The sequence below is a fragment of the Ammodytes marinus genome (assembly GCF_949987685.1).
Source record: "Ammodytes marinus genome assembly, chromosome: 1".
NCBI classification, from domain to species: Eukaryota; Metazoa; Chordata; class Actinopteri; order Uranoscopiformes; family Ammodytidae; genus Ammodytes; species Ammodytes marinus.
The window spans coordinates 2,672,961-2,696,629 of record NC_137230.1 but is presented as its reverse complement, the minus strand read 5'-3'; the positions used below and the strand labels follow the sequence as shown (position 1 = coordinate 2,696,629).

Genomic DNA, 23,669 nt, shown 5'->3' with positions numbered 1-23,669 from the left:
GGCTGACCTAGTGTCTGAGATATAGACAAACACACAAGACAGGTATAAATTAACTATACATCTCTACCATTAATATTAACCATACTAAAGACTGAAAATTCCCTCACAACATGTACTTTAAGTTCACTGTATGGAGGTAGTTTAGGGCAGAAAACCAGTCTGTGATTGTAGCAGCATGGTGCTATGTTATACATATTTACCCTACCTGCAGTCCTAAATTGTATGGAATGACAGGAGTCCCCGTTTAGTTGGCACTAATTGACAGAAGTTCCCTGTTGGTTAGGATGGAATGATATTCACACTCCATCATGGATGATAAATACCTAGCTAGATCAATAATACCTATGAAAATAATATTAACTGCATTTGAGAATAGTTATAACACAACATATAATTTGTAAATGATTTGTAGAGTTTAAAAATGTTGTAATACATATATTTTTTTAAAGATTTTTTTACGATAGCTGAACGACAGTGGGCACAAGTGGAGCGACATGTGCAACACTCTAACTACAGTCTGCTTTACCAATAGTCACCTGAGCTGAACAGTTCACAACACCTGCAAAACTCATTCCAAGCAACACACTGTCACACACATCTCAAAACACAAACTTACACTGTTTATCAGAGCAAACAGAGTAAAAACACCAGCATCAAACACGAATAAACACATTACAAACTTTTACTCATTACAGTTTGAATAATGTGAGTGACTTGAATGAAAACCAACAGTTCGCTTCAATAGGATCACTGCCCGGCCTAATAAAAGTCACACACTCAAATATGTTGTTGGACCATCTTTAGCTTTGATTACAGCACATATTCGCTGTAACACATTTTGATACGCTTTATTTTGGCACATAAAGTTGCTTAGAACCTAGGCCTGACCAACTGAAACAACCCCAGAGGGGTGTTTCAGATAGCTGGTTTTACATACTTTCAGTTTAATCGAAAACCCAGAGTTGCTTATCAACCCTGCGCTCTGAGCGCAGGGTTGATAAGCAACTCTGGGTTTTCGGTTTCAGAACAGTGGATCAGCGTTGGATTAATCAACTCTGAGCGTGATTGATCCTCCCACTTCTCCACTTCTCAAAAAAGAAAAGAAAAAAAATCTCCGCTCCTCCCACTAGAGTTAGAAATATTAACGAATGAGTTTATGGTATGGAGAAGAATTAACGGGGATATTGTCTCATAACTCTGATCTAATCTCCTCGGCAATTCAGAAAAAAACTGAGAAAACATTTTTTGTCAAGAGAATAATTTTGCTTCCGTTTGATAAGCCATAGTCTATTTTAAAAAGTTACGCATATCAGCAGTAAAGTATTAAGCTGGCGCGGCACAGCATTGCTGACAGTGTTTTATATTCGCCGTATAATATGTTGGCAAGCTATAGCCTAATACTGTGCAGTAACAGACTGTCACTTCTTTTAAATGGGGATTGAAATACATTGCGTCAGACACATTAGGTGACAGTTTCCATTGAAGAGCCTGATTGATTTATTACCAGATCCATTTTCCTCAAGTGATCACAGTTTAAATGATTGTATAATTTTTATATTCATATTAGGCTATTTAACGAGGCTCGTCTGCGACTTTAGGATCGCACAAGTGAACAGTAACGATCGCGTGCAGCCGCAGCGTTACATGAATCCACCTGACATAAATCTGTTCAGTGGCACAGACGTTAAAAAGCATACAATACTAATAGGTTTATTAATCTGAATGTAGAGCATGTCACAATGTGTAAGGGGGCCGCCTATATGAACGGACCAAGGGCTGAGAACAAGGCTACTGATCAGATAAATGATCGGTCAAACGTAAAATCATCAGGAAATGATCAAAACATCCCGATGGAGATTTCTATGGAGTGATTTTGCTTCAAACTGTACAGTCACGCGTGTGACAGTGACACTCTTTCTTCAGTCGGAGCTGCAGCGTAAAGTGAAAACAAACTCAGGGTAGGTCTAACCACATATCCAGCAGGTTAGACCCATGGCGTATGTTGCCGCAGTAACTGACCCTCGGTTGCGCTGAAACTGACCCAGAGTTTCCACTAACTCAGAGCGAACAAACTCTGGGTTGCCTCAAAACCAGCTACCTGAAACACCCCTCTGATGATAGGCTCTCAAGTTCAATATTGAACATAGCCAAGAGTTCTATTGTTGATATTTAAAATGTTGATACAACCAAATAATTGTATTTATTTTAAGTGATCTCCCATCATGAACATTATTTTTTTTTCCCCGACCACATTTCTTCAAGGATGAAAGTTCACTACTATCTCTCCAGGCTTTTCATAATGCGTTGGACAGTTCTTAACAAGATTTTAGTAGTTTCATCTTTTCCTGAGTAGTTTTCTTTGTTTAATGCAGGCCAATAATTTCACTCCACTGAAACAAAGTTACATCTTTTCCCAAACCACAGCATATGTCATCCTTATAGCAGATGACAAAATTACAGGAATTGATTTCTGTATTATAATTATAGAATATTTACACAAATAAATACTACAAAAAAATCAGAATGTTACGTGTCAATAAAATAGAAAATAGAAAAATATGATAATTAATAAATAAAAATATGATCTATTAAGGCAAACTTCTGATTTAATTTACTTTTGTTTACCTAATAAAACTGGTATGTTATAAAATAAACAATTTCATGTGAAAGAATTGAAGTTCCCTCTAAAAAAATGTGCTGGTGTTTTGTTTCATTTTGGTAGTAGGAGGATTTCTTCCTTTTGAGCCAGAGAGCCTGAGAGACAATAAAAAATATTTGTTTCCCTTTTCTCAGGCTAGGGTGAACAGATTTCTAAAATCTTTGCATATTTATACTACACTGTGTGCACAATTATTAGACAAGTGAGTATTTTGGCCATATCATAATTTGTATGCATATTTTCCAACTTTAAGCTGTATACAATTGAGTGCTTATTCAATTTAAGCATACCAGGTGATGTGTATTTGCGTAATGAGTTAAGGTGTGGCCTAAGGAGTTCAACACTCTATATCAAGGTGTGCATAGTTATTAGGCAGTTTCTCTTTCTCAGGCAAAATGGGACAAAAAAGAGATTTAACGGACTCTGAAAAATCAAAAATTGCATAAAGTCTTTTAGAGGGATGGAACACTCTTGAAATTGCTAAGATATTGGGGCGTGACCACAGAACCATGAAACGTTTTGTTGCAAATAGCCAACAGGGTCGCAAGAAACATATTGAGAAAAAAATACGCAAATTAACTGCCAAAGATTTGGAGGCCCGTGGCTGGATCAGTAACGTACACAGAGCTCCACTTCGACTCAGACGGCAGCAAGGTTGAGGTGGGGTACTGGTATGGGCTGGTATTATTAAAGATGAGCTAGTTGGACCTTTTTGGGTTGAAAATGGCATTAAAATCACCTCCCAAACCTACAGACAGTTTTTAGAAGACACTTTCTTCAAGCAGTGGTACAGGAAAAAGTCTGCATATTTCAAGAAGACCATGATTTGTATGCAGGACAATGCTCCATCGCATACATCGAAGTACTCAACTGCATGGCTAGCCCGTAAAGGCCTTAAGGATGAAAAATTATGACATGGCCCCCTTCCTCACCTGACCTAAACCCTATTGAGTACCTGTGGGCCCTGCTTAAACAAGAGATTTACAGTGAAGGAAATCAGTACACCTCTCGGAACAGTGTCTGGGAGGCTGTGGTGGCTGCTGCACAAAAAGTTGATCGTCAACAGATCAAGAAACTGACAAACTCCATGAATGACAGTGTGACAGTTATCGAAAAGAAGGGTGGCTATATTGGTCACTGATTTTTTTTTACATGTCAGAAATGTTTATTTGTAAATGTTGAGTGGTTTTATCATTCTCACTTTAACAGATGCAAATAAATAAGTGAAATGGGAAAATGTTTATTTTTTCATTTAGTTGCATAATAATTCTGCACACTAATAGTTGCCTAATAATTCTGCAAATATATGTATTCACTTAAAAAAGACAAAACCTCACTTTTAATTTCTTAAACATTCAGGTTTAGGTTAATTTACATTTTGGATTGACCGAGAACACTGTAGTTGTTCAATAATAAATACATCCTCAAAAATACAACTTGCCTAATAATTGTGCAGACAGTGTACATAGGTTCCCAGAGTTCACTGAAACGTAATGTTTCCTCCAGTGAAATAATTATTTAAATAATTTTCCATCTTTTGAGTCTTTGATTAATATTTTTCTGGATTGCTTTTATTGGGATCATTCATTTAATAAAGACATATTACTTATACAGACTAACTTTCCATTGATGTGAAAGGTCACTCTCTTGTCCCCCACATATATACCTGCCAAACCATGCCCTTGCTGGCAGCCCTTCAACCCCCACCCCTGGCCTGCATTGTCTCTATTCAAAGTAGGCACTTCACGCATTTTCTACAGCAACACTGGCAGTGAGTTGGACTTGTGTTATAAGACTGTGATGCTGTGTCTCTCCCAGAGGCTGCATACATCTCCTTGCAAACATAAATATAGTGGATTTATTAAAAGAGGTATGGTAACAGTTGTATGCGCCAACATGTTTAAGCTAAACTTAGTTGGATATCTGGTTCCTTTAGTAACTTTATTTTAAGCCTAGAGTAGCTCCCTAAAAATATCCAGCCATGTAGGAAATCATTTATTTACCAACATAATCAATTGATGGATCCTTACAAGAGAAACGTGCAAATATGGAATGTACCTTTCAAATTCACTTTGAAGCCCATTAACCCTTCTAGTTTCACAAGGAATCCTATTGTGCTATCTACTCTGAAGATTTGGTTCCAGTTTAGGCGCCATTTTATGTTTTCCTCTGCATCCACTCTGATGCCCATAGTGAACAATCATCTATTCCCCCCATCTGTTGGGAATATATTCTACATGTTATGGCAAAATAAAGGCATTTAGGTATTCAGACCTTCATAAGGATGGGCACTTTGCTACTTTTTCAGACTTCCCAAAAGGTTTTAATGTACCTACATCCCATTTATTTATGTACGTTCAAATTAGACATTGTGCCTCTTCTCTTTTTTCGTGTTATCCTTCTCTCTCTATAAACCAACCATGGGAAGACCTTCTGACCTTTAAACCTCATCAGAAATTGCTAATTTCTAAGATTTATGACAAACTCATGGCTCTGGAAAACAATTTGGCTGTCGAAGCTAAAAATGCTTGGGAGCGTGAGCCTGTGGTAAATTTGACAGATCAATAAGGTGGTACATAGTATAAGCTCATCTTCTCCTTGTGTCAGGCTGCATCTTATACAGTGTTAAAGTGTTACATAGAGTCCATTTCAGCAAATCTGAAATGTATCCAAATGGTGTGGACCAGTGTGACGTATGCCACGCCTCCTCATGTAAATTTAGTCATAATTTCACTCCTCTGAAACAGAGTTACATCTTTTCCCAAACCACAGCATATGTCTTCTGACGTGGTTGTTTAGGAAATAAGAAGCTATTCACTCCATCAGTGAGAGTTGCACTCTTACAGTAAATGCAAAATTGCAGGAATTGTTTTTTGTATTACAATTATAGTATGTTTACAAAGATAAATACTACATTTGAAAATGTTACATATCAATAAAATATGAAATAAAATATAATAACATTTTGAATTATTGAGGCAAACTTCTGATTTAATTTATTTTTGTATACCTAAAAAACTAACATGTTATAAAATAAACGATTTCATGTGAAATAATTTCACTCTCCTCAAAGAAAATAGTAAGATCTTTGTGTTAAGTAACTAAAATTGTTCAAACTGTATAAAAAAAAAAAAAATAGTTTGCTGATTTTCCATCTTTTGAGTCTGTGATTAATATTGTTCTGGATTTGTTTTATTGGGATCATTCATTTAATAAAGACATATTACTTATACAGACTAACTTTCCATTGATGTTAAAGGTCACCCTTGTCCTCAACATGCATACCTGCCAAACCATGCTCTTGCTGACTGCCCCTCTACCCAACCCCCGGCCTGCATTGTCTCTATTCAAAGTAGACACTTCACACCTTTTTTCCAGCAACACCTTTAAACCTCACCAGAAATTGCTCATTTCTAAGATTTATGACAAACTCATGGCTCTGGAAAACAATTTGGCTGTCAAAACTAAAAATGCTTGGTAGCGTGAGCCTGGGGTAAATTTGACAGATCAATGATGGGATAAGGTGGTACATAGTATACGCTCATCTTCTCCTTGTGCCAGGCTGCAGCTTATATAGTTAAAGTGTTACATAGAGTCCATTTCAGCAAATCTAAAATCTATCCAAATGTTGTGGACCAGTGTGACAGATGCCACACCTCCTCATCTAAATTTAGTCATACGTTTTTTTATTGTCTCAGACTACATACATTCTGGACTGCCTTTTTATGATTTTGGCGGGCAACAACTCCACATTTACTAGTTGCAATCAGAAATACTAGCCTTCACTTCCCTTCTGGCAAGACGTCATAGTTTACTTGTGTGAAAATCTCCTTAACCCCCATTTATTTCTATCAGGCTTAAGGACGTTATGTTTTTCCTTAAATTAGAAAAAAATAAACAACAGTGAAAGGCTCTTCTAAAAAAGTCTCACAAAAATGGGAATAGATATTTAAATTCTGTCTGTGGTCAGAAATAAGCTGCAGTGTATACATGTGTTTAAGGTATATTCTCCAAACTGAATAAACAAACTTTCCTCACAGGAAAATGTGATCCCTGGAACACTGTTTGAAGTTAGAAAGCTTCCTGAAAAGTTACTGTTTCACTGTTGTTTACAGCAGCAGGGCCCACAGTTTGGTTTACAAACATATTCTAGTTGGTTCCAGGTTCCTCAAAATAATATTGTTTTGATATGTGATGATAGAATTGAATCACATTTTATTATAAACATTGAACTTCACAAACATGTTTTAACTTCACCTAACAATATAAGATAGATAAAAGGATAAATAAAAGTTAAATGAAAAAAGGAAAAAGATAGCTTGCCTTGTAACCTATAGAACATAATGTTGATTACAAAAAAAGCTTTGACTTCTAAACTTAAAGATGTAAAATACAAATTACTGGTTTTACTAGAAATTTCTCGCTAGACTCTCTTCACTCTTGCCGAGGTGACTACACATGGCTCTCCTCTTTCCTTGCCGCTGGAAGCTCAAACATGCACGTCACACCAGGAAATGGGCGTGCACTTAGACAGGAACAGCAAAAAGTGCAATCTGACTGGCTGTTGAGTTTATTTCTGCTTTGGCTGTTTGGTAAATCCATATCAGGACTGTTTTTTTGTTTTGCTTTTCATATCAAGCATTTATGTCAAAAGCTTATCGTCATAATCAACGCAAGTGTTATCGCAATTAATAATTGTAATCAAATGATTGCCCAGTCCTACTCTACAGTATGACTTTAAAAGGTGTCCCTTTAATAAAGATCCTGTTTGCAGTATGTGAAATTATCATGATCTTAAAAGGAATCAAGATGTGGTCTTGCAAATATGAGATCTCCTGTCTCTGTAAAAACTTCTAGTCTGAGAGTAAAATATAAGAGACTTGTGACAGGTTGTCTTGAGATATGAGACGTGTCAGACTTTTGCTTTGTGATGCATTTTTGAAAATAAATAAATGTATTTCTTGATATTTACCTGCCCTCCACTCACTAAGGCAAGAGCCTGCAACACGTTCACATCAGGCAGTCAATCTCTAAAGAGCCTCGGCAGGGAAGAATAGCCTACAGTTAATGTAAAAAATAAAGTCACAAGCCAACTATAACGTTTGTGCATATTTTTTAATATATTCTCTGGTAAGTACTTTTATTTATTCATTTGTTAACTAGAATTCATTTAGGCTTTTTATCTTATTTCCTTACTATTGCTTTGGTAAAGTTAACACTTATTTTCCATGCCAAACAAGCCCCTTTAAATGTAATAGAAATTGCATTGCAAAGGTAAAGAAAAAAGTGCCATTTTAACATTTGGGCCTTGAGGCTTTAGGGATTGTGCCTCAGTGACTCAGAGCAGGCGAGTGCTGTTTCTATCTGTGACAGCCTGTGTCACTCTCTGATCGTATGCAGTGTGGGGGATGGGTACCTGTGTCTGACGACGGTCGTTAGGCCTTCAACAACAACAGCTAACTTCAATAGCCAAGATGTTATGTTGAATTCAGAGTGACTGTGACATGGGTCATTCTCCTTCCGCTGTATTGGAGAAGATGCTTTGATACAAATTACATTTAAAATAGGTTGAGTGCAATCAACATTTAACTTTTGTTGGAAATCAAATCCTTTAATACAATATACTCAAAAAAGGATCTTAACAAGGTAGTAAACTTGAAAAAATGTAAAATATGCAACTCTTCCTTGAAAGCTCTTTTAAGCAATAAAAGTCCACTGAAAAAGTTAAACTTTCATATATTCTAGATTCATGACACAAAGTAAAAAATGTGAGGCATTTCTTTTGTTTTAATTTGGATGGAACAAACATGGATTAAAAAAATCCAGTATCTCGATGCAAATCAAATACAATGCGCTGTAATGTAGGGATCTCAAAGTGATCTGCACAAAACAATTTTGTTTTCCGGTAAATCTTTTAGTGCCAATGCTTACAGATCAGTCATTTAGAGATGGCTACATAATACAAATGTAGCCTACTGAAATGCAACATGATTGGACTGTTGGAAATAAACAAATAGGCCTTCAGCTGGAAAAGTACAGGTTCTAAGCACCAGTTCTAAGCACCAGTTTGATGGAAATGTTGTGATGTTTGAAAGAGTTTTTGCGGAATAGTGAATGTAAATACATCAGGGAAGGGCTGACAGTGAATCGTGGGGGCAGCATATTCCATCGGTTCGTCTCTTCTCCACCATAAAAATATAATGTATTTAATTTAATTAGAAATGGTTCAGGTTAAATAAAGATAATACAAGCAGGAATATTTAACTGAATGAAATTGTAGTCCTTGATGTGGTACATGATCATAGAATAACTGTTGAAACAGCATGAATTCAGAGTGACAGCTGACTGAACCAAGGATGCAACTGAATAAGATAAACTTTTGTGCAACTGAATCATGGCTTAAGCAAGCCAGGATAACAGAAATATCCTAGGTAAATCTTATCTTGGTTTTGTGCAATAGGCCGCAGGAAGCACACAGTGAACTGCCAAACTGTAAACAATCATGGAAATATTCCATACTGCGATCTGTTTAGTGATTTGGTGCCATCAACAAAAAACTGTGTGTCATTTACATCTTTAGGCTATAAACTGTGAGTCATTTAAATTTTTGAGAGAGATTAAGAGAGAGAGAGACACACAGAGAGAGAGAGATAGCGAGAGAGAGAGTAAAACTACTGCCTGATTATATAGAGTTCAAAATAATAAATAAATACATCTAGACCTATACATTAAAAAGAAAAACATCACATTATTGTTGTTTTATATTGTCTAAATATGTATGTCAATGTCACGTTTTGTGGCTTGTAGCCTACAATGTGAAACATTATTTTCACTGTATTTTTGCTGCTGGACGCACAGCTCACGAGAAGAATAGGCTGGAGCTGACACACTGTCAGATGTGTGTCGCGCCAAACCGACAAGGGACAGTTGGCCCATTATCGGTCAAACCTGTTACCATCAGAAGCAAAACACTCCGTTTAGACACTCACCTCTCTTTCATCTGATCAGTGAACACAGCGTTTTTACTCATCCTCACTATCAAATGTAATAGGCCTGAAGCCTATTGGCTCAGGGCTCCCGGTCAAACCAAAACTCATTTTCTTAATGATGGCAACAACAACACTTTCCCGTGATGTTAAGCTGACGGCGATTTATTAAAAAAGAAAAGAAGGAAAATGCACAGTGCTTCCTGCATTAGGGTCGGGTCCAGTGGCAGAGCAAGGACATTTTCATTGGGGTGGCCAGGATGGGGCCAGTGATAATTGTTGGGTGGCAAGCACAAGGGCTTCGGTTTCACTTCAACATAAGTGGGGGTCTGAGGGTAGTCCACCATAAAAAAATGTGCTTCAAACATACCATTTTGTGCATTCTGGTGAATTTGGCTGGACCCAACTCGGGTCCGGCCAAATTCACACCACAAACAAACTGCAGCAGCCTGAGAGATGCAGACTGAGTTTGTTCAGGTGTACTAACACAGCAGGTGTGAATACGCCCTAGCATCTCTGCCCCATTTAAACTCTGTCTCTACACTATCAGTAAAGCATAACAATGCCAAAAAAATAAAGAAATAATCCAGTTTGGTTTATTCCTCTTAAATTCATCCACGATGGAGTGTGAAAGTCGCACCATCCCAACCAACAGTGGACTTCAGTCATTAGATACAGTGGAAGTGTGGACCTTTCTCTGTGATTGTGAAATAAACAAAATAAATATAGATTGAAGACACAAGGACACTGTCAAATTGATTGAAAACCTCTTCTTATAAAGATTATTAAAGGGAATCTTGAGGGACTGAATTACTCTAAAGGTCTAGGCCTCTAAAATGTTCTGATTGTAAAATTATAGTCTGATGATCAATCTGTTTTTGCAATTAATTAAAATACAAAGAACGTATCTTTCTCTTTTAACTTGTCACCCATAGTCTGACAGGAGAGAGTAGACAGAGAACCAAATTGGCAGCTGAACTGTCTTCACATACTGCAGGCTTTGGGTAGCTGTTCAGCCAGGTCTGAGATGGTCCAGAGACAATCTCCTTAACTCTCCGTTACATTTGGAGAATGTAGTACTGCAGGTAGGGTCAATTAGTATGACACACATAAGACATTTTAGACCACATTGACATTATTATTTCCCCTTAAGAATTATCCAGTTTGGCTTATTCCTTTTAAATTCATCCACAATGGAGTGTGAAAGTCGCACCATCCCAACCAAGAGTGGACTCCAGTCATTAGATACAGTGGAAGTGTGGACCTTTCTCTGTGATTGTGAAATAAACAAAATAAATATAGATTGAAGACACGAGTACACTGTCAAATTGATTGAAAACCTCTTCTTATAAAGATTAATAAAGGGAATCTTGAGGGACTGAATTGCTCTAAAGGTCTAGGCCTCTAAAATGTTCTGATTGTAAAATGATAGTCTGATGATCAATCTGTTTTTGCAATTAATTAAAATACAAAGAACGTATCTTTCTCTTTTAACTTGTCACACATAGTCTGACAGGAGAGAGTAGACAGAGAACCAAATTGGCAGCTGAACTGTCTTCACATACTGCAGGCTTTGGGTAGCTGTTCAGCCAGGTCTGAGATGGTCCAGAGACAATCTCCTTAACTCGCCGTTACATTTGGAGAATGTAGTACTGCAGGTAGGGTCAATTAGTATGACACCCTTAAGACATTTTAGACCACATTGACATTATTATTTCCCCTTAAGAATTATCCAGTTTGGCTTATTCCTTTTAAATTCATCCATGATGGAGTGTGAAAGTCGCACCATCCCAACCAAGAGTGGACTCCAGTCATTAGATACAGTGGAAGTGTGGACCTTTCTCTGTGATTGTGAAATAAACAAAATAAATATAGATTGAAGACACAAGTACACTGTCAAATTGATTGAAAACCTCTTCTTATAAAGATTAGTAGTAAAGGGAATTTTGAGGGACTGGACTATTCTAAAGGTCTTGACCTATAAAATGTTCTGATAATAAATAATAGTCTGATGATCAATTTGTTTTTTGCAATGAATTAAAATACAAAGAACATACCTTTCTCTTTTAATCTGCCACACATGAGTAGTCTGACAGTGGAGAGTAGACAGAGAATCACATTGGCAAGAAAATAAAGGATCTTACTGCTGATCTTTTTTCCCATGTTTGTTTATATCTATCTTTCGTCCTTTATAAAACTTTTATTAACACTTCAACTCAACATATATATTTAGTTTCAAAAACAAAATACAAATCTATTTTCAAGAGACTGGTGTCTTCAGTAAGTAGCCTGTCAACAGCTCTTCACAGCCTGAACGACTCCCTGGGGCTCAGACAATAGAGGAGTGTTTAAACGACGTGTGTGAATGGGCCAGGCCAGGGCAGGCAGAGGCTGTCCCAGATATGAAATAAACACTCACACACTTCCAAGTCCCCTGTTAGCAAAAGTTATGAAAATTTACCAGAAGGTATTATACATGTTTTTAAGATGATTTAAAGCATGTCCAAGAGGGGACTTGAAAAATGTCCCCTGTTAGTTTTGGAGTCCACTGTTAGTGGATGTGTTACGATCTTAGGTTCCCTGTTGGATAGGTCGGCACACTCACACACACACACACACACACACACACACACACACACACACACACACACACACACACACACACACACACACACACACACACAGGGCCGTTAGACTGCGGGTGTAAGTTAGACAGGCTTGTGGTGGGAGGCCAAGGCAGAGGGGGACGAAGATCAGGGAGCCTATCATGAGCCAGTACATTTTTTTGTTATTTTTTAAATAACACTGTTTGGGGCAATGCTGATCAGGGGCCTATATTGAGCCATTAAAACAAAAGAAAGAAAGACTTCATAGAGAGAAGAAGCGTCAGGATAAGGGATTATTTAAAGCAGTCCTGAAGCTGACTGGATTTTTAAACATGTACATTTTCTCTTTCTGCTTTTTGGTAATTCTGTGTCTTCAAATTATTACAGAAAATAGTAGCCTACTAAGCCTACTGAGTAGCTCAAATAGGACACAGCTGATTTAGACTTAGTTTTCTTCTCAAAGTGCACCAGATTGATGAATTTTACTTTCAAAGGTTCAAACGTTTCTTATTGTATTTGATTACGAGGTGAGGAATAAGAGCTGCCTCTATGTATGAGGGGAATGGTTTTGGCTTTGACCAAAGAGAAAATCAAAAATCTTGAGTCAGCAAATTACCTCTAGGTCCCTGATGGTTTAGTGGTAGGCATACAGTTGAATTTACTGCATAGGCCATACAGTAGCCTAGGTAAACTGCCTATAAGCTAGTACAGTCAGGCAATATGGTGGCCAATATAAAAGTTAACCTTCATTCAGAAGCAGCCATAAAACATGTCATAATTTAGATATGAATAGATGGATGGCAGATTGTGCAAACTGAAATATTCTAGTGACAAAAATGTGTGATGGAGGTCTGGCGCCCCCTTTCATGAAGACATGCCAACCACAGTTATAGACAAATGTGTCATACATCGCTGAGAAATGACAATTACCATCTTATGCTAAATATGACTTCACACATTTCACCCAATTTAAAAAAAATAAATAGAGATGTGTCAGATTAGGTTGCCTTACATGATCAGATGGGGATCCCCTTGTGTCACTGAACACAGATGAACGTGTTATCCTATATTTAACAGTGTAGCCTAGGCATCCTACAACTAGGGGACCTTTTCCTTTAAACGTAGCCTTGTGATATTGTAGCATCAGCTCCTGGCTGTTGGCGAGTCATCTCTCTATCAGCTGATGTCACACAGAAATCTCACTTCAGTCAAAACACCGAGTTACACTGCAAATAACGGTGCAGATCCGGTTGTGCCTTCAATGTAAAGTCGTTATCGGAAAAGGTCTTCTGACTTCTCCTAGCCTAAGCCTACTGGTGATAAGTGTAGCCTTTATATTTTTTAAAGTTAGACCACAAATTACTTTTAAAAATAATAATATTTTTGACTTCAATAGTTTGTATTCACGAGAACGTCCGTCAATACAGTAGCCTGGTCTTTCTTTCGAAAGTCCCAGCCGGAAATGTAGTGCGTTACCTCTGATAACTTGATGCAGTCATCACCTGTTCTCGGTGCGTCAACTTGTCAAAGTTCGTATCAGCTGTGGACATCTGGAAGTCAGGGAAAATACCTCTTATAAAAGGACCATGGAAAAGAGACATTAACGAGTAACCTACGAGCAGCAGATCCGCGTTTTCATTGCGCTGCAAATAACTTGTGGTAAAATGCTACTTTGTAGCCTATTCTTTTGAAAAAATTAGGCTACTGCATTTATTGGAGAGTTAGGTCGGATGAGAGCACAAGTCCAGCCCATTGCTCTGTATTATAATCGACTCTCTGGATAAGTGAGCCCCGGTCCTTGCACCATGGCCTGTGCCGCATCCGCCTCTGCCGGCCCGGGTGGTCGCTCTTCCGGCCGCCGCCCCGCCGCCCCCGGTCTGCCCGCGCCGAGCAGCCCGACCCGCCTGTCCCGCATCCAGGAAAGAGATGACCTGCGACACCTCAACGACCGCCTCGCCGTCTACATCGAGCGGGTCCAGGAGCTGGAGAGTGAACGCTCCTCCATGATGATTCTGCTGGAGGAGAAGGATGAGTCGAAGAGCCGGGAAATGGGCACCGTGCGGCGGCTGTACGAGGAGGAGCTGGCCGACATCAGAGCGTCCCTGGACGGCCTGGCGGGGGAGAGGGCCCGGCTGCAGGTAGACTATGGACATCTCGAAGAGGAGTACAGGACACTTCAATCCAGGTAGTAGCCTAGCCTATATATATCTTTATATGACCATGAAGGTGTCGGAGAAGCCCACCAGACAACACTAACAAATCTGCTGATTTAATGCAACTTTTGCTCTGCGCTTGACGCACACACCTGCTGACCACAGACATCCCTAGAGTAGAGTAGGCAACTGTTGTATTATTAGGGTTGTATTCAATCCACCAAGCATTACTGTCAGTAATGTGATGTTATAACTGGTTCACACACACAGCCCTGTCCTCAGTGGGCTAGTTAGAGGTTTAGAAAACCCACACTTTATTTAAGTCTTAAATGACAGTGCATAATTGATTCAGTGCATGGTCATCCGACGTTTATACTTTTTTAGCAAGCAAGACAACATTTAGCCTAATTGAGTTTCCTTAAACATAGTTTGGGAACATAGGCCTACACCTGTCACTTGTTAAATATTTGGCTATCAAGGGAAAACAGAGGAAATCCCATGTCCGTCTGGGGCTTCCGTACCTGTGAGCAGACAGATGTTTGTCAGTCAGAGTGTCTTGCAGCTAAATTGGATGTGAGTCACTTTAATTTTTTTTTAAATTTGATGGAAAACAAAATATGGAGTGGCATAAGCAAAATGGACAAAACAGATGCGAGATATATTCACAAACCCCTCTCCAAGACATTACTTTAACTAATGGAAATCCCCATTAGGTTGATAGATGTTTAGGAATATGAGTTTTATAACAGAATTAGGTTTTGGTCATCCTAACTAAACCATGTTGTCTTCAAAGTAAAGTAAGTGTTTGACGGTCTATTTTCATTTCATTACTTTGTTGTAACTGTCCACTTGCTTCATCATTCGTGCACGCTCAACCTCTAGTGTGTCAGGACTGGAGTTTGTAAGATTCCATTTATTGTCATCGCACATGTACAATGGAATCTATAGCAACTCCTCTCAGTGTACGCAAACTATGAAGTGTGAGATAAAAGCACAAAATAAAGTAGACCCAACCACACATAAGTGAACTGGTAACATTGTATTGCACAATTTTCACAGGGTAATATCACCTAGCTGTGATGCTGTGGTGAAAGTTCAGTTATTTTATAGCACGTGAATATATACGGTTCAGGAGTCTGGAGTAACATGTCATGCATACCAGGTGGCAATAAGTATAAAAGGTTCAAATAAGAGATGATGAAATATACAATAAATACAGTTTTAAGTAGTGCAAAAGGTAAGACAGTATAACACATTACAACTTAAATAAATAATAATAATAATATGATGATGAACATTATTTACAATATGTGCAATATCCAGTAAACTGAGGAAAGTTAAAGTGTACATTATATGTGTATTTCAATGTTCATACTGAGTTTAAATAGGTACAGAGTCCAGGAATATTTGGGGCAAATGGGAGGGTGTTTAAAAATCTAGAATTTTTGGGAGCAGAGGGGAGGGAAGGAAGAGAGGGGAGATAGTGGAGCTTCCTGAAAGGCTGGTGGAAAATGCTGTTTATCAGGCTGGTGGAGCCTATGGAGGCTCTGGTACCAGATGGCAGGAGACTTCAGAGGCTGTGTGAGGAGTGGCTGAGGTCACCCACAATGCTGGTTGCTTTGGGGGGGATGTGGGTTCAGTAGATGTCCAGGAGGGAAGGGAGTAGGACACTGATGATCAGTCCAGCAGCCTTAACTGTGTCATCATGACTTATAGTAGTTCTGTATATGTTGTCCGTCAGGCCGTCCTCGTGGTCTCCAACGAACACCCTCACACCTCTGGCACGCTTGCCTCTGCTGAAGGCAGTGTAGAGCTGGCCATGCGCGAACACACTTTGGGGCAGGAACACTCCAACTCTGTCATTTTCCTGTCCTTGTCCTGCAGAAGACATGGGTTCAGGTAATTACTAATCAAATGAAATTGCAATGTGAAAACGTGGAAATGCAAAATGGAGTTTATGTCACCTTTATTGATGGTAACAGCAAATGCCAGGCGAAGGGGGAACTGTCTGCGGACCACTGTAAAGGGGAACTCCTTGGAGACCCACTGTAGACACCACCATAGACACGTCTCGGTTTTGTGTCCGCTGCAGTTTTCTGAAGTCCAAAGCGTACTTTCTTTTAATTCTGGCTTCTGTGTTTTTTTGTAGAAGATGTGGGTCTGGCTCCAGAGTGCAACTCTGTCCTATTGGCAGCTTGTGTCCCTTTAGGGACCGTCCACATTTTTTTCAACCTTTAACAGGTGGTTGGTTCATCTCCTGTGCATAACACATTGGTTATTATTACTTTGATCTGTGATGTGAGCGTGTTCTTTTGTGATAATGACAGTTGAACATGTTTGTTGTGATAGCTTGAAGTTGGACCCAAAAGCAGAACAGATACCAGGTAGTCAGTTTAGAACAATGTTTATTAGGCAGGCAGGACACTGGACGGCTGAATGGCGTGGCGATCAGAGGCAAGTGGATATCCGGAAACCCGCAGGCAGGCGAGCAGGAAAAGTGAACAGCGGAGGCAACTGGCACGGAAGGAAAACAAGGAGCGGAGTTAAAACTCACTCCAACTGGAGACATGAAGAAAACAATAGCAAAAGATATTCCTGATCTCGGGGAAGTTACCGCTCTGGTACGTAGTAGACTCTGGCGCTGAATGACTGGAGTCCACAGGTTTAAATAGGGAGCCCTGATTAGCCCAACGATCCACACCTGGAACAGCCTGCCCTGGAGTGCCACCACGCCCACATGCCAACAGGGAGTCAGACACATAGAACACAACAAGGAGAGACAGACAAGGGAAAACATATAGAGGGGAAGGAGAATAGACTGCCTAGCCGTGAGTCATGACAATGTTTGTGTCATTGGAAGGAGATTTGCACAATTGTTAATGAAAGGAGAAACATTAAATAACCTCAAATCATATTTACCATGTTAGTGGCAGGGCATCAGTAGGTAAAAAGAGCAGCTCCAAGCTGACTTTGTATTTGGCAGCAGAGTGGCTAGGATCAGCAATGTGTAGACTTGAATAAAAAAAGAGATGGTGTGTGTGTGTGAGAGAGAGAGGCACTGGTCAGACACAATGTAGGCCAAGTAAAGGACCATAATAGTATTGTACATGTAGTCAATGCAATGGGCTTGTAAGATGCCAAAGTGTAACAACGACCAAATATGTAATAACAACCAAACAATTGTAATAAACCCATAGCTATAATGTGGAAAACCCAATCGATAATGTAAGAAATTGCTCAATGCATAATATAATAACAGTTTGCCCATACAATGCATGCTATTTTGGTTCACCATTACATTATGAAGCAAGCATAATAATGTTCTCCTTATAGTGTGAGCATGTAATACATTATAAAATGAGTCAGTGTATGGTTTAACGGGGTAATTGTTCAATGGAAAGTGTAGTAGACTATATATTGATATATATTGAGTATTGACGTATTACGTTATGGAGCAAGCATGAGTCTATTTAATAACCTACAGCGAAATAAAGCACGGGCTTGTGTAGGGGAGGGGAAGAGGGAGAAGGGTGGGGGGGTGCGAAGGCGAGATTGCAAATGTTTATTGTCTACCTGAACACGGCGGTGAAATAAAGCCCGGGGGAGGAGAGTAATATTAGGCTACATTTTAGAAAGTATATAACGTAACGTCTTACCTGGAGAGGTCGGCGGGTCCATGTAAGCCCGGCCAGCGGGTCAACTTTCCGCCCCTTAAACTTTATGTCCGTTATCTCTAACCTGCCGTTAGCGACTGGGCCGTTAGCAAATGCAGTTTGCGGCTGCTGGCATTCATATGGCAGGTATGTGGCAGGTATGATACCTGCATGCTGCTGCGCACTGTGAGACTGTGTGCACTGGGCGTTGGCACATGCGCACTGGATGCGCACTGGATGCGCACCATCTGTTGAGCAACTGTGCGACTCGCCTGCTTGGCTAAAGTAGTATGATGATTGCTTTTTAAAAAAAAACTTTTTCTTTACTCGTTCGAAAAAATGTTCTCCTTCCTAAGGAACCAGAAGAATGAGAGTGAAGTGGAGAATGCGTTGGCCCAGTGGAGGAAGGTGGAGGCGGCTCTCAGCTCTAAGGAAGCGGAATGCACCATGCTGCTGTCTGAGAACAGGAGGCTGCACGGCCACTTCACTGACCTGCAAGGAGCGCTGGACAACGTAACGCCACACACACACACACACACACACACACACACACACACACACACACACACACACACACACACACACACACACACACACACACACACACACACACACACACACACACACACACACACACACACACACACACACACACGCACGCACGCTATAGGGCCCAGTATACAGGGATAACCGGTGCTGTGATCATGCATCATGTAGTTCACATGTTTGACGTTCCTATTTTATATCTACATTTATTTATGTATATTGCACCTTTCTTAACACTATTACAAAGTGCTTAACACTGAAGAAATAAGCAGAACCTATTTCAGATAAGAAGACAGGCATGATAAGACCTAAGAACAGAGACAGTAGAATATTATGAGGAAGAACAGAAATAAAATAGGTCGAAAAAATGAATAAATAAAAGCGCAGCAACAGTGAATATTAAATAAGTGCGACTACATAGTTTAGTACAGAGTAAATATACAAGTCAAACTTTTCCAAAGGCTTTGACAAATCAAAAGATTTTAAGAAATTATTTAAAGTAAGTTATGGACTTGTTCTGTCTGGTAGGAATTGCCAGAGAGTTCCAGAGTGTCGGGGCTGCTGTGTTTCTCTGGACATTGACGTGTAGTATGATCATAAAGCCCAGGGCTGCCTTTACCTGTCACTAGGCCCTGGGGCTGAGAGGTTTCGTAGGCCCCCCTGGGTGGCGGTCTTACAATACAGATGCGTTAAAGCCATGTTTGTCTACACCACAATATCTCTATTGATGAAATACAAGATCACTTAAGGTAACATGTACATAACTCCCTCCTGGTCTAATGACTTTTAATAACCAAACACACATGGTTGGTTACAGTGTTTTTCCAAGTATTGTGGAGACAGCGGTGGGGACCCAGGCCAGGACCTTCTAGGGGGGTCCGGGGGCATGCCCCCCCGGAAGAAAAATGTTAACCTTTTAAAGTAAAATGCATCAATCTGGTGCACTTTGAGAAGAATACTAAGTCTAAATCAACTGTGTCCTTTGTGAGCTATTTTCTGGAATCATTTGGAGACACAGAAATACCAACAAGCAGAAACAAAAATATACAGGTTTAAAAAATCCAGTCAGTCAGTGTTCCATTTCTTTTTTAAATAATCCCTTATCCCAAAACTACTTCTGTCTTTGAATTCTTCGTTTTGTTTTTAATGGCTCAACTCAATATAGGCCCTTGATCTGCGTTGCCCCGAACAATGTTATTTAAACAAAAATAACAAAAAATTACTGGTGAATGATAGGCCCCTTGATCTTCATAGGCCAAAAATAATGTGATTTTTTTTTCCTTTTTCTTCAATGGTTCATGATGGGCCCCTGATCTCCGTACGCCCCCCCACCCCCCGACCAGCGACCACCCATACAAAGATTAGGGGCCTATCATGAGCCAGTCAATAATCTATTGTTTTAAATGACAATGTTCGGGGCCTTCTTAGATTAGGGGCCTATATTGAGACAGTAAAAAAAAAAAAAAAAAAAAAAAAAACTTCGTAGGCCCTGGGGCTTCATCCCAGGTAAGCCCGTGCATAAAGACGGCCCTGATAAAGCCTGCTTGTTGGCCTGCTAGGATTCGGTAGCATTATAGGTTGAATGGTCTTGATAGAGCAGCAGCCCATTGGTTCTAATGGAGGAAAGGTATCATAGACTTGGTAATAAGTTAACACAATAATGGTGGTTGCATACTAGATTTGATGTAAAGAAATAGTTGAACATTATGTCTGAGCTGTATTCAGGACAGGATTAGCCTAGCTTAGCAAAAATGGCAAAAGGAAATATGGTGGAAATATTATTTTCAAAGTAACAGTGAAACAGCCATACGTTTTCCCTCATGGTAAACCAGTCCTATCATAGTAGCATACCATTGAATACTGTTGTGTGCTAAATACTGCAGTATTTCTTAGTGTGCGTGTTTGTGTTTGTGTGTGTGTGTGTGTGTGTGTGTGTGTGTGTGTGTGGTCACTCACCAGGTAGAAAGTGTACTGGCAGACGCCAAGAAGCAGCTGGGCTCTGAGATCCTGAGGAGGGTGGATATGGAGAACCAGGTGCAAACACTCAAAGAACAGCTAGACCTCCAGAAGAACATCAGTGAACAGGTGTCACACACACACACACACACACACACACACACACACACACACACACACACACACACACACACACACACACACACACACACACACACACACACACACACACACACACACACACAAATAATAAATACAACCATTCCTTGTCTTTCTGACTGTAATCTGTGGATTTTTCTGTGTTGTCCTATTTGCTCCACCTGTTGTTTTGTAGGAGATGTTTGAGATGCGACGCCGTCATGAGAGCCGTCTGGCTGAGGTGGACTCTGGACGCTGTAAAGAGTTAGAGAGTAAAGTGTCTGAGGCCATGCAGCAGCTGCGCCAGGAGCACCAGGTCCAGCTGCAGCAGTACAGAGAGGAGACAGACAAGACCTTCACTTCAAAGGCATTTGTATTTTCCCCTAACTTTATATTTCGTTAGCCTCATAGCATAATTGCCTAAATCATATTTACTCTACTCTACTTTTACTCTACATCTACTCTATTCTACATCTACTATTCGTTAGCCTAATAGCATAATTGCCTAAGTCATATTTTAATGGTTATAGAGTAGGGTAGAGTAGATGTAGAGTAGAGTAGATGTAGAATAGAGTAGATGTAGAATAGAGTAGATGTAGAGTAAAAGTAGAGTAGAGTAAATATGATTTAGGACAGGGGTGGCCAACCAGTCAGAGACAAAGAGCCACATTTTTTACTGTGTTACTGCAAAGAGCCACATCGTACACACGGGTACACACAGTGGCAAAGGTGGGCCACAGAGTTAGAGTGGGGTGGCCATCGCACACCTGAATGAATAGCATGTGATATGCTGTACAACCAATTCAAAGATGATTTATAATCCCAAATGCCCAAATCATGTTAGTATCCATTGTAATGTTTGTCAGAAAACTAAACCCCTGAAGGGGGGTCTGGGGGCATCCCCCCCAGAAGATTTTTTTGTGTTTTTAACATGTAATCTAAGCATTCTGGTGCATTCTCGCGAAGATAATAAAGGAAAAAGTCAATATTTATTTCAGCTCAGATGAATAGTAAAATTAGCAAGACAACATAACTTGCTAGCAGCCAGATGCCTAACAACTGGACAGAGGGACGGATGACCACTAACTTTTGACCAAATATCTTGCTAAAAAAATAAACCTTTATTTATCAAAGTCTGCCCTTGCTAAGAACATGTTACACTTGCTAACTACAAACTTTAATTTTTTTATTCAGATTTCAAAAATCTGCAGGGACACGTGCCTATACACGTGCATGGGTGGCACGCATGTCACAAGCACACTTATGCTGTTTTCAAGACCTTTGCTGACCAGAGACCAGTTCTAGTGGCCACAGTCCTACCATTAATTTAGTAATTGAAAATTGCAAACTGATCATATCAGTGGATTGGAGTGTTTGTGTGATGAACTTGGCAACTACCTATCAAAAAAAGTTAAGAAAGAAAAAATAATACATATCATCTCTGAACTAGGATACATATCAGGAAAAAAATGTAATTAAAAAAATAAAATGAAAATAAAAAATAACATTTGAACTGGGGGGGGCACTGGAGTGGCCAGTAAGATTTCAGGGGGGGGGGGGCTTTTTTATTTTCGCGGGGAGCTTGCACATGCATGCACCAGCATTATTTATTAATAAAAAAAATAAAAAAAAAGGGGCCCCACACTAGGACTTGAAACGGGCCCCCAGATCGTTAAGGCCGCCCCTGTGATAATGACAGGACTGGACTAAAGACGACAGGGCAGTCATTTTCAACAATGAACATTGTGTGCACTGCCTCACACACAAACTCTCAGTTCAACCGAGTCCACAAACAAAAATTTAACAATTTAAAATAGCGTTTTTCTCTTACTATGCATGTTGCTTTGTGGGACTTACTTTTAGCATGGAGAGAGCTGAAGTGGCGCTGAAGATTTGAAGCCTTGAAATGCGCAAATGACACCTGGCATATAAGGCAGAATGGCCGGCCCTGCCATAACGTTCAACAAAAAATATGAACTCTCCCACTCTGATTCGGAGCGAACTTGACACAAATAGTTTACTCACGGAAAACCTCCCTCCAAGCTGAGCGGGCAGTTTTATGTTGCGTCCGCACCAAACGTTTGCGAACGTTATGTTGCGTCCTCAATTAAACATTTGCGAACAGGCATACACATAGGGCCTACACATTAATAAAATAAAACATGAAATAATAGACAACATGTAAAACGAACGTAAGAGTCGCATGAAACGTTTGCGAACATGCACACACATAGGCCCACACAAAAAAAAAAGTATAAAAAAAAAAATAAAAAAAAATATTATCACATAATTTGATATGAACTGAAGAGCCGCACGAAGCTGGGCAAAGAGCCGCATGCGGCTCGCGAGCCGCGGGTTGGCCACCCCTGATTTAGGAGATTATGCTATGAGGCTAATGATATGGGATGTAAACCTCTAGATCTGTTTACATATAAATCCTAATAGATTCAAGATGTAAAAATAAAACAAAAGACAGAAGAAGCAATGCAATTAGTAAATAGATAAAACTTTGAACGTCATTTACATACGTCGTTACTAATGTTGGTGGAATAAGCTGTTTCCATGTCCTTTGTTACCTGCTTCGTGGCTGGCACACACACTATATTAAACACATAGCCTACCTGTCATTTTGTTTCATCTTGCAATCTCATTCCCAAGATATTTGCTAATTCAAGCGGCTTTTTTAAATAAAAAATGTATTCAAGTGCTTCCTTGACATTTTCCCAAAATTGACTTACTACTGGAGAGATAAACACACCCTCTCCAACAACACTTCCCTGTTAAGGGGTAGAATGTCCCTAACACATATAAGGTGGGATAAAATATTTCATACTCACCTTCCACCTTATTTGGATTGTGATATTTTTAAGTTTGTAATTAATAACTCGCCCCAATCTTCCATTTATATGCTAATGTATAAACACAACACCAAACTTATAGGTGGAGTCATCGGCTCTGGTGTAGGCTTGTTG

At 39.6% G+C, this 23,669-nt stretch overlaps 1 protein-coding gene across 1 annotated transcript in view; it reads left to right on the top strand.

Moving 5' to 3' along the window:
• Positions 1–14,056: 14,056 nt before the first annotated feature.
• lmnl3 (lamin L3) overlaps positions 14,057–23,669 on the top strand; it is a gene marked incomplete at both ends in the record, with an annotated part of 36,728 nt that continues 27,115 nt past the window's right edge. The window contains 4 exons of the mRNA XM_080045467.1: positions 14,057–14,436; positions 18,414–18,570; positions 20,563–20,688; positions 20,894–21,064. Coding sequence (XP_079901593.1) covers positions 14,057–14,436; positions 18,414–18,570; positions 20,563–20,688; positions 20,894–21,064 — 834 coding nt within the window. The remainder of the gene's footprint in view (positions 14,437–18,413; positions 18,571–20,562; positions 20,689–20,893; positions 21,065–23,669) is intronic.